The 13,503-nt window shown below is 46.9% G+C and overlaps 1 protein-coding gene across 1 annotated transcript; it reads left to right on the top strand.

Moving 5' to 3' along the window:
* The first annotated feature begins 1,507 nt into the window (after window positions 1–1,507).
* Window positions 1,508–7,242, top strand: CST7 (cystatin F). Its single transcript, XM_009673135.2, has 4 exons — window positions 1,508–1,722; window positions 5,641–5,813; window positions 6,139–6,255; window positions 6,757–7,242. The coding sequence occupies exons 1-4, from the start codon at window positions 1,647–1,649 to the stop codon at window positions 6,832–6,834; spliced, it is 444 nt and encodes a 147-aa protein (XP_009671430.1). The 5' UTR covers window positions 1,508–1,646; the 3' UTR covers window positions 6,835–7,242.
* The last annotated feature ends 6,261 nt before the right edge of the window (window positions 7,243–13,503 follow it).

Genomic DNA, 13,503 nt, shown 5'->3' on the forward strand with positions numbered 1-13,503 from the left:
GCTCAGTCCCAGTTGTTATCCGCTCTCCAGCCCAGACTGGAGTCAGTCCTGCCATAAAACTTTAGTTTTCCGCCTAAGTGTATCCTTTACTCTGATCCTCTGCCTGTCCCCCAGACTCATCTTTCAGGACTTCTGCTGTAGGTAGAGTGAGCTCTTCCAGGAGCCAGAGAGGCTTTAGAGGTGGAAGAACAAGCTCCCTGTGTCTTGGCAACTCTATTGCACACGGGGCTACAGCAGAGAATTAGCATGCTGGATCATAACGCATAACCACAGTTGTGGGACAAAAAGAGATTCAAAAAAAAGGAAAACAATATAGCCCCTCTCATTTTCTCTCACCATTTTCCATGGACTTTGGGGCCTGATTCAGAAGTTCTGTACAAGTAGGACTGATGATAAGCATGACTCACCATGCTTGTCCCATTCATTTTTAGTAGGACATTTCAACAGGGCGTTGACTTAATCTCTTCCTACAGGGAAATACTAAGATGATTCTTCACTAGCTGCTTTTGTGCCACCCACACTGGCCTGCATTAGGGCTTTCCTTCAGGCAGTAAGATGATTTTGCTCAGATCGGAGCTCAGCTCGTTTGCTGGGGCAAGTGAAAGGCGACCACCTTCCAGCTCACCTGAAACAAATACACACACAGACTGAGGTTCGCCATGCCCAGCCTTTCAGTGAGGTCTTAGTTCATCTGCCAGTCTCCTAAATCTGGCAGCTAGCGATTCCAGCTACATGATGAAAACTACAAGGCCTGGCAACCAAGCCCTTTTCCCAGACTTGCAAGCTCCTCAGCATGGGTCATCGCTGTCTGGAGACCATCTCTCTGGAAATCAAACATTGACCACTGGGAGCTCTACATGCCACAGTCAAACTACTCCTTTCCCTAGCTTTTACTCTCTTCCACATGTGGAGAAAACGTTCCCTCCTTTGAGCATAACACAGCCCATTCCTTTTCTCAAAACACCTTTTGTAAACATGGGGCAGCCTTCTCCCCAGCCAGTGAAGCCAAAATGCTCTTCCTCCTTACTTGATGGAGCCCCTCACAACGGTACACCTGGCACTTTCTTGTCTCCCTCCACCCCCAACTGATGTTCCCCCTTGCTCCAACTCCACATCCTCATGTCAGAGGAAGCAGGATTGTGAGCCCATCTTTGCTGTTGGGCTTCCCCACACACCCTGCATAGACACCCACCCACAAGTCAGGAGCTACATTCCCCCCTGGGTTCACAGCTCATTTCTTCAGGAAATTTCCCCATGAACCTTGAAGCTCATGACTGTTACTCTCCTCACCCTCACCGCACTTCTCAGAACAAGGGAAGGGTATCACATTGCACGTACCACCCATATTTCTTCACAAACCTTGAGGATCACGAAGCAAAGGTCCCTTTCCTCTGCAGAACAGGAACCGTTACCACCATTTCCGAGCAACAGCTTTGTGGCAGAGTTTAGAGGTGTGTAGTCATCAGCAGGAGACAAAGTCGGTGTCAGAGCTGTGACCGTGGCAGGGAGAGGCTGGGGTTTTTTTGCCCCTCTTCCTTCCCTCCTCAGCCAATAAGAACATTTCAAAGAGGCACATCTTCACCTACAGGAAGCAAGCAAGGCAGGCACTTTTCTATCTCAAAGGCTCCTCTTCTGGAGTGGTGGAGATGGCAGCAAACTTTGCCTACAGCTTTGCTACACTTTGCTGTTTTGCACTCTGGGGCTTCACCAAGACTTCAGATGGTAAGACGGGAAAATAACTTCTGTTTTCCTTGCGCTTCAGGTCCTGAGAGTGCAGCGCTTTCACACTTTGGTAAATAACAACTCTTTTCTGACCCATGCCTATGCTGGCTCAGCACCGTGGGTTCAAATTGCAGCTGAAACTTGAACTGCTTAAAAGATTTTCTCCCTCTGTAGCAAATCCTGATATCCAGGGACATCTAAGGATTTAAAGGAAACTTATGGTTTTAATTTATTTATATGTTTAAACTCTGCATGACCTTGATTATTAAATCTAAAGATAGTGTGTAACAATTTGACTGCTAAGTACAGATGGGCACTTGAGGGCCGATTAGCTGACTTTAATGAAACATTACTCCATATCATCTCTTACTTTGCTGAGGAAGGAAACTCTCTTAATTGCAGCTGGTCTTAAATCATTAGAATGGAGGCTTCAGACAGTTTTCTTTCTGAAGGCTTTAATTTCACTTTAGTTTTACTTTGGCTCCCACGCACAGAAAGTGCTAATGGGCTCCAGGATGTCGTTTGATTAGCCAATAGCTTTTTGTTTCGGCCGTGGTTTCCTTTGGGGGTTGCAGAGGCATGCCGGAACTGTGCTGCTTCTTAAGTGTAAAGATAAAACCTAGCCTTACTCCTAGTAGTAACAGAGAGGAGGTTTCTAAAGCACCCCGGAAAAGAAGAAAGCAGCCTGTTGCACAAATATTCCTATTTGCTTCCCTGCAGGCTAGGACAGCAAGGAGCCAATGTCTAGTCAGAGCATCCACAGGATGCTCTCTCACGCTGCAGGAACAGGGAGGAAAATCATAACTATAGGTGCTTCACACCATAGCATTTCTGGGCTTTGGAAGTACAGCAGGGCAAAGTAATCCAAACAGCTAACATGACATTATTTCAGACCAGTCGGTGCACCATGTGGTGAACACCTTGAACCAGAATCAAACTGCATCTAGGAGGAAGGAAGGGGAAAAAAACAAACAAAAAATTAAAAAAAAAAAAGGAGTCATAGTAACAAGGGCACTTTGGACATCGACTCCTGCTTTAAACACCCATTCGTGAAATTTTAAACACATTCATTACATTTCATTGGCTCCTTGCCATATATCCAGTGTAACTTCAGCTAGCCTCACCCTGCCATCCCGTGCCTCATAGGGACATCACCACGACTCAAGAGGTGATGAGGGCTATTAAGCCACAGAGGGGTCTTGTGCTAAGACTGGGGTTATCTCCTCCTACTACAATATCTGCTTTAACAGCCCCAACGCTGTCACATTTGACTTTCCAGCAGGCACAGGAGCAAAGATGCAAGCAGAGCTCTGACCAGCAGCCAGAAGAGCCCAAGCTGGTGAGCTACTCTCAGCCTGGCAGACTTGCAGTTGCTGGGCCACTTGGGCCAAGCCACTGGGAAGGAATACATGGGTTAAGGCCCACTCAGATTTGTCACATGCCTTTGAACACTTTGAGGCAACTTTTGATCTTCAAATATCCAAACGTCGGGCTGAGCCACATATACACTTCCTGGTTGGGTCCATTAATTAGCCAGCGCTCACAGACCTAATACTTTTCCACTCACAGAACAAATTGTTTTGATAAAACACTTCCAAAGTTGCCAACATGCACAAAGGATCAGTTTATTTTGCAGATATTGGGCTGGGTAGGGCAGGGGGCCTCAGCTCTCCACTGCTACTAAAATGAACCAGTTTTGTGACCTTGCACGTAACTACTGTTTTTTAAAAGTACAATTTGAAAGTTGTACTCTTGAATTTTCTGCAATTCAAATATTGAATTGAAAAGTTGAGCTGGAAAAAATTAATTTTCAATAGTACAACAAGAACACAACTCCCTTCTTCACACGAGCTCAGAGTGTGAGGGGTCATTGAGGTCTTGTGAACAAGGCCCAAACTAAGGCCCTGCTCTACTCCAAACTTCCTCTGCGACCTCAGGCAAGCCCCATACAGTCTGACCCATAATTTCCTATAGGTCCCACAACTTTAACCTCTGGGCAGAGTCCTTACTTAGTACAAAGTGACAAACATATTTTGGAAAGTCTTATCCCATGAGCTCGGTGCTGCCTGAGGAAAACACTCAGTACCAGTCTCTGCAACTCTTTAATCCCACTTTTGCTGCAGTGGAGGAGGAATATCTTCTAGAGAATAGTCTCAGGACCTACAAGTGGATTCTGAGTTGGTAGGAAAGCCAACAGTGCCAGGTCCTATCCCAGAACAGAGGTGTGAGACAGGAAAGTTTGTCACCCCATGCCACTTGCCAAACATCCACTCAGACATATGGCCTGTATTTCACAGATCCCAATTGCATGAAAACATAGGCCTCATTAAGTTGAGGAGCTTGGCCATTCATGGCAGCTGGGGATTAGCCAGGAAGAAGAAGGGATGTGCCTTTAAACCTCCTTCAGTTGAAGAGGGAAGGGGAGCTCGTCAAGATGTCAAGTGCTGTAATCATCAAGCAGTGTTACAAGGGGATGTAGCCAACACAATCTGCAGGGGAGGACATGATGATGTAAACTAGGATGTACATAACCAACTTGAAAGCTGAATGTTTTCAACTTTGTATGTTCATGGTGGCATGCATGCTCTTTTTTTTTTTTTTAAATATAGACTCTGGGTCACCAGGTAAACTCTTCTACTGTGGAGCAAGATGAGCTAAATATTTTTCTCAGTAGGAAGTGGCTTAAAGACAGAGGTTATGCTCTGCTGTTGGCTGTTAGTGAGAGATCTGGGTGTGAAAAAGAGCTGGAGGTGACAAAGAGCTTGACTTTCAGCGAGTGAATTAATATAAGCCCTGTATGCAAGCATGTGTGCAAATGCCCATATGCATTTCCAGCATACATAGTGAACTCCAAGGGCCATCTCCTGAGCTGGTAGATCCTGCCATAAGAAGTGGTTCTGTGACAACTTGCACAGGTTGAGGATTTCTCCCTCTTGTTTCTATTACAAAAGTGGGTATGGCAGAGCGTAAAGGGGAAGGAATACCTGCATCAACTGTTAACTTCAGGCATCTTTCAAATTATTGAAAAGACAAGTGGGGGCAGGGGGTAAGGAGAGAAGAAAATTAGCTACCCAGCTAAGTCTAAAGACACTAAGTGCTGAGTGGAGAGAAGTGCTCATGAATTGTCATGAATTGTTTTTTTCCCCCTCCATCTCTATTTCCTTTGCATCTTGTCCCTCTGCTTCATGGCTGTGATAAGGTGATGGTCCTTGGCACTTGCTCAGTGCAACAGCTGCCCAAAACTGTCCACCGCCAGGGCAGTGAAGAGCTAGAACCAGCTATGCCCCAGGGCCTTCCCTGCCCAGCTGCAGGACAAAAGCACCCTCTCCATCGTTGGCATGTTGAGGGAGAGTGTCTTCCCCCCACCCTCAACTCTGTCACCACACGATCCCTCCGAGATAAGAGTCTCGAGATGCTACCAAAGCATCGCATGGAGGAGGGAAGCACACGCCTGGCAAGTTCATCTTGGTGTGCCAAATAAGAGCAGTAGGGCTCTGCCAGCCAGTGTTTGACAAGCTATCAAAATTATACTATACCCTGAGCAACAGGATCTAGCTTTATAACTAGCTTCAAAGTTGGTCCTGCTTTGAGCAGGTAGCTGGACCAGAAATATCCTAAATAATATTTATTACATCCTGGTTTCTCTAAGCCAACCTGAGCCCTGTTACCACTTCCAGCAGAGGCAATGGTCTTTTTCCTGTCACGTTATCCCACAGGTTTGTTTCCCCGTTTCAAGCATTACAAAAAATAATAGTAAAATTACTTTCTAACGGAGGGGAGCAGAGCTTTCCTGAAGCACAGGTGCACAGGACAAGTATGAAGGCTTAGCTTCAGTTCAGAGGCCTGAACAAACCCCAACCTTCCACCATTTTAGGCACCAGGAGACCCATTCTGTGCTCATGTTCTGTGTTGTTCCAGCTGTGCTCATACCACCACCTCATTCAACCACAAAACCTGGCTTCCCCGTCTCCATGAACACCAACAATCCCGGCGTTCGCAAGGCAGCTCGCTTTGGGGTTTACCAATACAACAACAGTTCCAACGACCTCTTTCTGTTTAAAGAACTGCAAATAAACAAAGCCATGGTGCAGGTAAGAAAAGCCCACAATGTTATTGCTCCTCCAAACCCTTTAGCAACTGACCCTGCCACAGAACACCCCAAACGTGGGAAGGCTGATCGCCCTCAGGACTGCTAAGCATGCCTACCAAAAATAAACAGCACATGTCCCTCCATCTCATTCAATTGTTCTGCAGGAGAGTTTTATTTCCCACGACAACTCAACGCAAGACACCTCTAACCATGACATCACACACAATTCACAGACGTAGCGCTTGATCCTTAGCCAAAATTCTATTTTAGCATCCCTTTCTCCACTTCTTCCCACTGCCATTAGAGTAAGAAACTACTTTCTCTAGATCGTCAGAGGACTGAAATACATGCTGCAGGTGGAAATTGGACGCACAGTGTGTGAGAAGAGGGAGCACTCCAGCCTGGACAGCTGCAAATTCCAGAGGAAGAAAAAGCTCCAACAAGTATGTGCCTGCTTCCTTTGGGGTACCCAGTAACCGCATGTGATTCTTGGTGATCCCTAGCTGCGTAGTCACCATATAGACTAGCTCTGCCGCGTCCCCATAGATATATAAGCCTCCTCTATGCAGAGCCAGGTGGGGCTAGCCAGGTTTACCAGTATAAGCAGCATAGCACCTCTCCTGCATCCAGGGTCAGGTCCTGGCCAAAAGGAGCTGAGTGAGTCTGGCACAGCTATTTGGCCCAGGCTCCCTGTTCCTGGAGAGCAGGGTGAAATTGCATAGAAATAGCAGCTGCAAAATCTTGAGACTTCCTGGGCAGCAGGGCAGTGGAAATCCTTATTGGGCCCTCCCCAGTAAGATACGGTTACTTGGCAAATAGTACTTTTCCTGGGAGAAAAGGAGTGGAAAAAAGGATGCAGTTCTCTCCTGCCCCAACACGGCCCCCAAGGCTGAGAACTGGCACAGTCAGTTGAACCTAGTCACCAATTCCCCTTCTATTTGCAGGTGCTGAGGTGCTATTTTGAGGTCTGGATGATGCCTTGGTTACATCAAGTACAAGTTCCCATTGCTCTCTGCCACTGACCCACCTTTCACCTGTAAGAATGTGACTCACAGGGAGAATTTTCACCGAGAGCTTTTCCTTGCCTGGATTGCCAAGGTCAAAACTGAGCTAGACAACAGCTGTACAGAATTGCCACAGAGCTTTTGTTTCAAAGCACGTGACTCTTTTCCTGAGGGAGATGCTCAAGATCTGGGTGGCCAGAGAGACCTGCCTTGACTGAATTCACCGCTATCTAGTTGTATTTTTTTTTTCCTAAAACTAAACTGCAGATGAGAACTTGTTGTCACTCGTTCACTAGAAAACTATCTGCCCTCTTTGGCTGAATCATCTCCAAGCAGCATGAACAGACTCAGGAAGCTTTGCTGGACTTAACTTTGTTCTGTGATAGATATTCATGCAGCCATGAAGTAAATAAGCCTAAACCACAGCACACATGACTTCAACACTGAGGAGAGCTTTATAACAGTGGGATAATTTGTTTGGGGATATACATACACACAAAATTAAAATAAAGTCTGAAGAGTCTTCAGTGTTAGAGAAAAGATCAGATACATCTGTCAGGAACGAGTGAGGTAGAGTTGATCTTGCCTCAAGAGAAGAGAATGGAAGAAGCTGTTCTGAGACCCACCCACAGCCCAGAAATGACTGGCAAGTACTTCTACTTTAATCAAAGGCTAATCTGTTCTGTGGAAGGGCATCATGACAAACACTGTGAGGAATAAACCCAATCGTATTCCCAAAGCACATTTTTGCTGATGTTAAGCAACATGGTTTCATTCAGGTTAAGAGAAGATGCTCAATTTCTGGCTGCCCACAGCTTATATTAGCATTTAGGTGAACGATGGCCTGGTCTCAGCAGGTATCTATTGTTGCTTCAGCCATCACTCTTCATGCATGGACAGATTACTGCTTACACATCACTAGGTACTAGTAACACAGGTAACTGCTCCCTTAAAGCAGCAACAAAGCCTGGACCTGTGATCAGTAATACACAGACCAGCACTTATAAGTGGATTGGGCCCTGACAAGCTATAAAGAACACCTCCTTTCCACAAACATGCCCTTTCTCCTGACAATTGTTGCCTTGCTGGAGCTGTCTTGCACCTCTTATTAGCAGCAGCATCTCCACTTTCAACGTTTAGAACTACCTTTCCATCCAAAAAGGCCAGTGAGGGCTCCAGGCGAGGTTCAGGACCCTTCAGACAGGTAGATCTATTCACAGCACAGCTGAAGTCTCTACTCCAAGCAATCCCACAGCATGCCTTTGCAGGCTGGGCAAGTCTCAAGCTCTGCTTGAGAAACCTCACTTGTGAGGCATGGGTGGCACAGGTGATGCACAGCAGTGGCTCAAATTTAGCCTCCAGTTCTGGAAAGGCAGCTGTGCTATATCATATCTTTGTGGGAGGGACAGTCTCAGCTAGAGAAAAGTAGTGCCCAGAAGAAACCTCCAAAAGGGCCATGGATGGACGTAGTGTGGCACTACGTTCATCCATCACATAAGCCACCGTTGACTGCCTGAAAGAAGACAAGGAAGAACAGAGCCAGCTTTGGTAAGGTGGCCACAGACACGGGAGCTGCTCTGTGCATCTCAAAGGGGTTACAATGGTCTCATCCCTCTTCCATTTCAGCTGAGTGCTTCACATAGCAGCAACGCCAAAGGCTTGCTACCAAGCTGTCAGCTCTAGCCAGCACTGGCCCAGGACAGACCAGACAGATTCCCCGTTTCTTCCTTCAGCCAACACAATAGCATGGTACACAGTAACAGATGAAGTCAGCCTTTCCACGTGCCACAGTGGGGGAAGAGGAATGCACACAACCAGCTTTGGGCAGTGCAGAGATTCAAACAAGTAGATAAGCACAACCCAGAACAGTCTCACTTTACAAGCCCCTTGCACAAGGGGCTTCATCTCTTAATCCCCTCACTGAGTCAATTCCCCATGCGTTAAAGAAGCAAAAGTTATAGCCAGACACACCTGGCCTCAGGCAGGCTGACAAACCCAACATGCTCTTGCAGTTCTTTTGAGGAAAATGCAGTACTGTTTGGATCTCTCTATCTAAACAGGCTTCTTTGGAAGCCAAGGACAGCTACACGTTTTACATAAAACTACTGCACAGTATGAACTGCAACACAGTTGAGCTCATTGTAATTAACCCGGGAGCAGGCAAGCACCTTCTGAGAAAGAAAGACAGGTCAGCCTCATGTTTACAGCTGCAGCAAAGTGTTTACTGTAACACTGTGATAAACAAGGAACACTGAAAGAGCAGCGTCCATCATATGTCTTTGCCAAGAGCTTGGCCAGCCTGGTAAGGAGGGCTTTAAACTAGGAAAGATGGGGGAAAGGGAATGTTATAGAGACAGGGTAGTCAGCAAAACGCATCTCAAGTCGGGATGCCTCCAGCGGGTGCATGCAGCTGGGGACATGGCTATGGAGGATCTTCCTGCACCCCTCCTGAGAAGCCTGCATGCTCGATTGGCTCTCCGAAATGCCTGTACACCAATGCATGCAGCATGGGGAATAAGCAGGAAGAATTAAAGATCTGTGTGCAGTTGCAGGGCCATGATCTCATTGCAGTTACAGAGACACAGTGGGATTCCCATCACTGGAAAGCTGTCATGGGGGGCTATGTGCTTTTTGGGAAAGACAGGCCACAAACAGTCAAAGAGGTTCCTGCAGAGGATTGAGGATAACTTCTTGACCCAGGTGGTGGAGAAGCCAACAAGGAGAGGTGTGCTGCTAGACCTTGTGCTAACAAACAAAGAAGGTCTAGTTGGAGATGTGAAGGTTGGGGGCAGCCTTGGCTGCAGTGACCACGAGATGGAGGAGTCCAGGATCCTGTGAGGAAGAAGCAGGGCAATGAGTAGGATTGCAACCCTGGACTTCAGGAGAGCTAACTTTGGCCTCTTCAGGGACCTACTTGGAGGAATCCCATGTGTTAGGGCCCTGGAAGGAAGGGAGGTCCAAGAGAGGTTGTGGAGTCTCCATCCTTGGAGATCTTCAAAAGTCATCTGGACACGATCCTGGGCAACATGCTCTAGAGGCCCCTGCTTGAGTAGGGGGGTTGGACTAGATGATCTCCAGAGGTCCCCTCCAACCTCAGCCATTCTGGGATTCTGTGATGCAGGTAGATAACAGAGTTACCATAAGCACAAAAGAAAGGAGCAGAGCTAAAAGGTGACTAAGCTCTCAGCACCACTCCAGAGCACTTTAATTGCCCAAATCCTTCTCTAGCAAAGTATCACATCAGAAGGATGGCTCTAGCACTGACCTAAAGAGCTGCAGCTAAAAAACATTTAGTCAATGACATGCAGCATTCAAGCCCATGTCTCTGCACAGGAGACATCTTTATTAGAATTTACACCAAGGTTAACTGTTCACCAATTGACTCCAGGGAGCTGGAGAGCTCCCTTGCAGAGCTTGCTGAGGATCTGACATCTATTCCAAGGTACCAGGACACACACTTTTCTCCAGGTTTAATCAACTACCTGAAAACAAACACATCTAGTGAACATTCATGGCCTCAGGAGAGAAGGGAAAGCTGCTTCTACCAGTTCCAGAAGCTGGATAAAAAAAAAGAACAGCCTCAGCAGTGGCATTAAGAGCTTCTAGGACAACCAAAGGTGGTACTTCACAGGGATCAGGTGGTGCAGGAATATTAAGAACAAGTTGAAGGAGCAGCTTTCTTTGGCTTCAGATCTCTCTCCAGCATACTAGAAGCACCACATGCTCAGTGCCTACAGTACTTCTTGGCTTATCTACTCAAGAGGATTCTTGGCCTTGTATAGACAAGCATTCTGCTGCTGGAAGGGACTGACTGCACGCTGAGGAGCCCTACGCACACAAAAAAGCGAGCTAGGCTGAATTTCACCGGAGCTTCAGAGTTCCGAGTGATCTCCAGACCCTTAGACTGGGATCTGTATTTGCTCACAAGCTTTGCTGAGCAGCAGCTTCCCCAGGGACAGGCTGGACACCAGAGCAGCTGCTCACACCCCTATTTTTCAGTTGCATAGGAAACAACCTGCCTGCCATCAAAATAAAGCATCTCTGACCAACAGACTCACCACTTGGCAGTCTTCAAATCAACATCTTCACATTAGGGACTTGGAAGGCCTTCATACACCAGTTGTACCTGACTTCACAATCTGACCGTCTTCCAGGACCTTAGACAGCTGGAGGAGTCATGCATACAGCTGCACAGAAGCAAGGCAAGGTTTAACTTTGGGGCAACTAGATGAAGAGGCATGACTTCTGCTGACCAGAGGGAAGTAACTGTTGCATTTAGGTCACTACAGCCACTTACTGCTAAATTTTTCAGTCTCTGCCCTAAAAGGGCTCGCATATGAATTGCGCTCAGTGTAGTTTTTCTTTTACAGCACTTGCTTCATTTATATAAGTTTCATGAGGAGGTCAAAGGGTGAGGCCCGTAAGATCTCCATTGTGACCACTGAGCAAACAGATCCAGAAGTTTACACAGAATGGTTGAGGTTGGAAGGGACCTCTGGAGATCATCTAGTACAACCCCCTCCTCCCCCCCCCCCCCCCCCAAGCAGGGTCACCTAGAGCCCATTGCACAGGATCATGTCCTTTTGAAGATCTTTGAAGATCTCCAAGGATCGAGACTCCACAACCTCTCGGGGCAATTTGTTCCGGTGCTCAGTCATCTTCAAAGGGTGGAGGTCACCACCTCATCTCTGCAAGGGTAATTGACCCAAAGCACGCTCATATTTAAAGGAGTTGATTGTAAAGCCTTAGCACAAGTCCACTTTCATCAGCCATTTACACTGCGATATCAACTTTTGCACAGGAGTGTTGGGTGCACTTGAGTCATCTTCCAGTGGCTCTGCTATAGGTAGGGGCAGGGCAGTCAGCTGGGGAACTGTTTTAAACAGTTCCAGCAAAATCTTCTAGATACTTACACCCCGCAGAAACATCTGTTCCACAACAAAACATCATTCTTCCCCTTCCCTCCCAGCACAGTTACAAAACATACCTTTAAAATGCACAGCCATTTTGTATTCCAGCTCAGTCCCTTTTCCATAGGCTGTTTTACTGCAGGGTTGTGTGCTGATGCACAGATTTCTTCAAACTCTTCAGCAGACTGGGCACTGCTCTTGAATCCCACACCCCATTTGTTCTGCACAGGCTGTCCCAAGAGAAGCTTGGGAAAAGCATAGGAAGCATCCTCAGTCTCCTTTGGGAGTTGTGCAGAGAGGCTTTCCTCCCTTCTTAGGGAGCTACAGCTCCCTTCTCCTGCCACCCAAAACCATCTTGCCCTGGCAAGCTCTTTAGACACTACTGTAACTGATCTTCCAGAATGGTCAATGCGTCCACACTAGAGAACAGCCTCCAAGCTGAAAAGGTGTTATGTTCCTGCACTGCTACTATCAAGCAAAAGAAGATGGAGCTGGCTTTCTCCCAGCCTTCTCTATTGCTAAAAGTAAATGCATCAACAACTATTTGAAACTATAACATATCACTGCCTCATGCTGCTGTGAAAGCAGAATGAGCCCATAAAAGCAGTCCTCATGCTAGTGCCAAGAGGAGCTTGTGCTGGTGTTTGTTCTACAGGCATTTTAACACTGCTGCTATTCCTCTGTGAGGATTGTATTTGAGGAAATATCAGGGATTAAAAGTACCTGAGCCTCCATGAAAATACTGGTGATCCTGCCCCTCTACTCAGCCCTGGCGAGGCCAATCCTGGAGTACTGTGTCCAATTCTGGGCTCCCCAATGTAAGAGAGACATGGCACTACTGGAGAGAGTCCAGCGGAGGGCTACAAAGATGATGAGGGGACTGGAGCATCTCTCCTCTGAAGAAAGGCTGAGAGAGCTGGGCCTGTTTAGCCTGGAGAAGACTGAGAGGCGATCTCATCAATGTGTAGAAGTATCTGAAGGGAAGGTGTCAATAAACATCTGAAGGGGCCAGACTCTTCTCACTGGTGCCCTGCAATAGGACAAGAGGCAATAGGCACAAACTGAAACACAGAAAGTTCCATCTGAACATGAGAAAAGACTTCTCTAGCGTGAGGATCCAGATTGAGCACTGGCACAGGTTGCCCAGAGAGGTTGTGGAGTCTCCTTCACTGGAGATATTCAAAACTTGTCTGGACACAATCCTGGGCAATGTGCTCTAGGTGACCCTGCTTGAGCAGGGGGGTTGGACTAGATGATCTCCAGAGGTCCCTTCCAACCTTAACCAGTCTGTGATTCTGTGTTGCTGTTCCACTCTGCTTCAGGTTGAGCTCTAACTTCCAGGGCCAAGTATAACACTGGAAAATCTTGTAAACAGTTTCAGGACGCTGCCAAAACACAGGAGACGGCCAGATCTCTCCGCTCTTTATGATCATTTTAGCTGGAGCCCTAAGGCACTTGGGAGAAACAAAATACCAATGGCCTGGTTAAAGCAGCCTGTCACCATGCAAAATCTGTTGCTTAGAATGACATTAAGATGTGTCACCAACCACAGTTTACATTCAGTGCTTTACAGAGTTCAATGGTCTTTCTATTTTTATAAGGGAACTGCAGAGTGGACCCGTAACCTATGAACTCTCTCTATTTGCAGAGCCTGGGCAGACAGTCTTTATTCGTTCTGAGAAATTAAATTGAGAAAAATTGCACTCTCATGCACTTTGTCGAAAGGCTGACCCTCTAGACAAGCTACGTTTAGACTGAAAGCTACTCAGCTACTTTA

The sequence above is a fragment of the Struthio camelus genome, chromosome 3 (assembly GCF_040807025.1).
Source record: "Struthio camelus isolate bStrCam1 chromosome 3, bStrCam1.hap1, whole genome shotgun sequence".
Lineage (NCBI taxonomy): Eukaryota > Metazoa > Chordata > Aves > Struthioniformes > Struthionidae > Struthio > Struthio camelus.

Bases quoted from the DNA above. Each gene is read 5' to 3' on its own strand.
- CST7 (XM_009673135.2), top strand. From the start codon at position 1,647: ATGGCAGCAAACTTTGCCTACAGCTTTGCTACACTTTGCTGTTTTGCA. The intron at 1,723-5,640 runs GTAAGACGGGAA...GTGTTGTTCCAG, and splicing joins CTTCACCAAGACTTCAGATG to CTGTGCTCATACCACCACCT. The intron at 5,814-6,138 runs GTAAGAAAAGCC...TACTTTCTCTAG, and splicing joins TAAACAAAGCCATGGTGCAG to ATCGTCAGAGGACTGAAATA.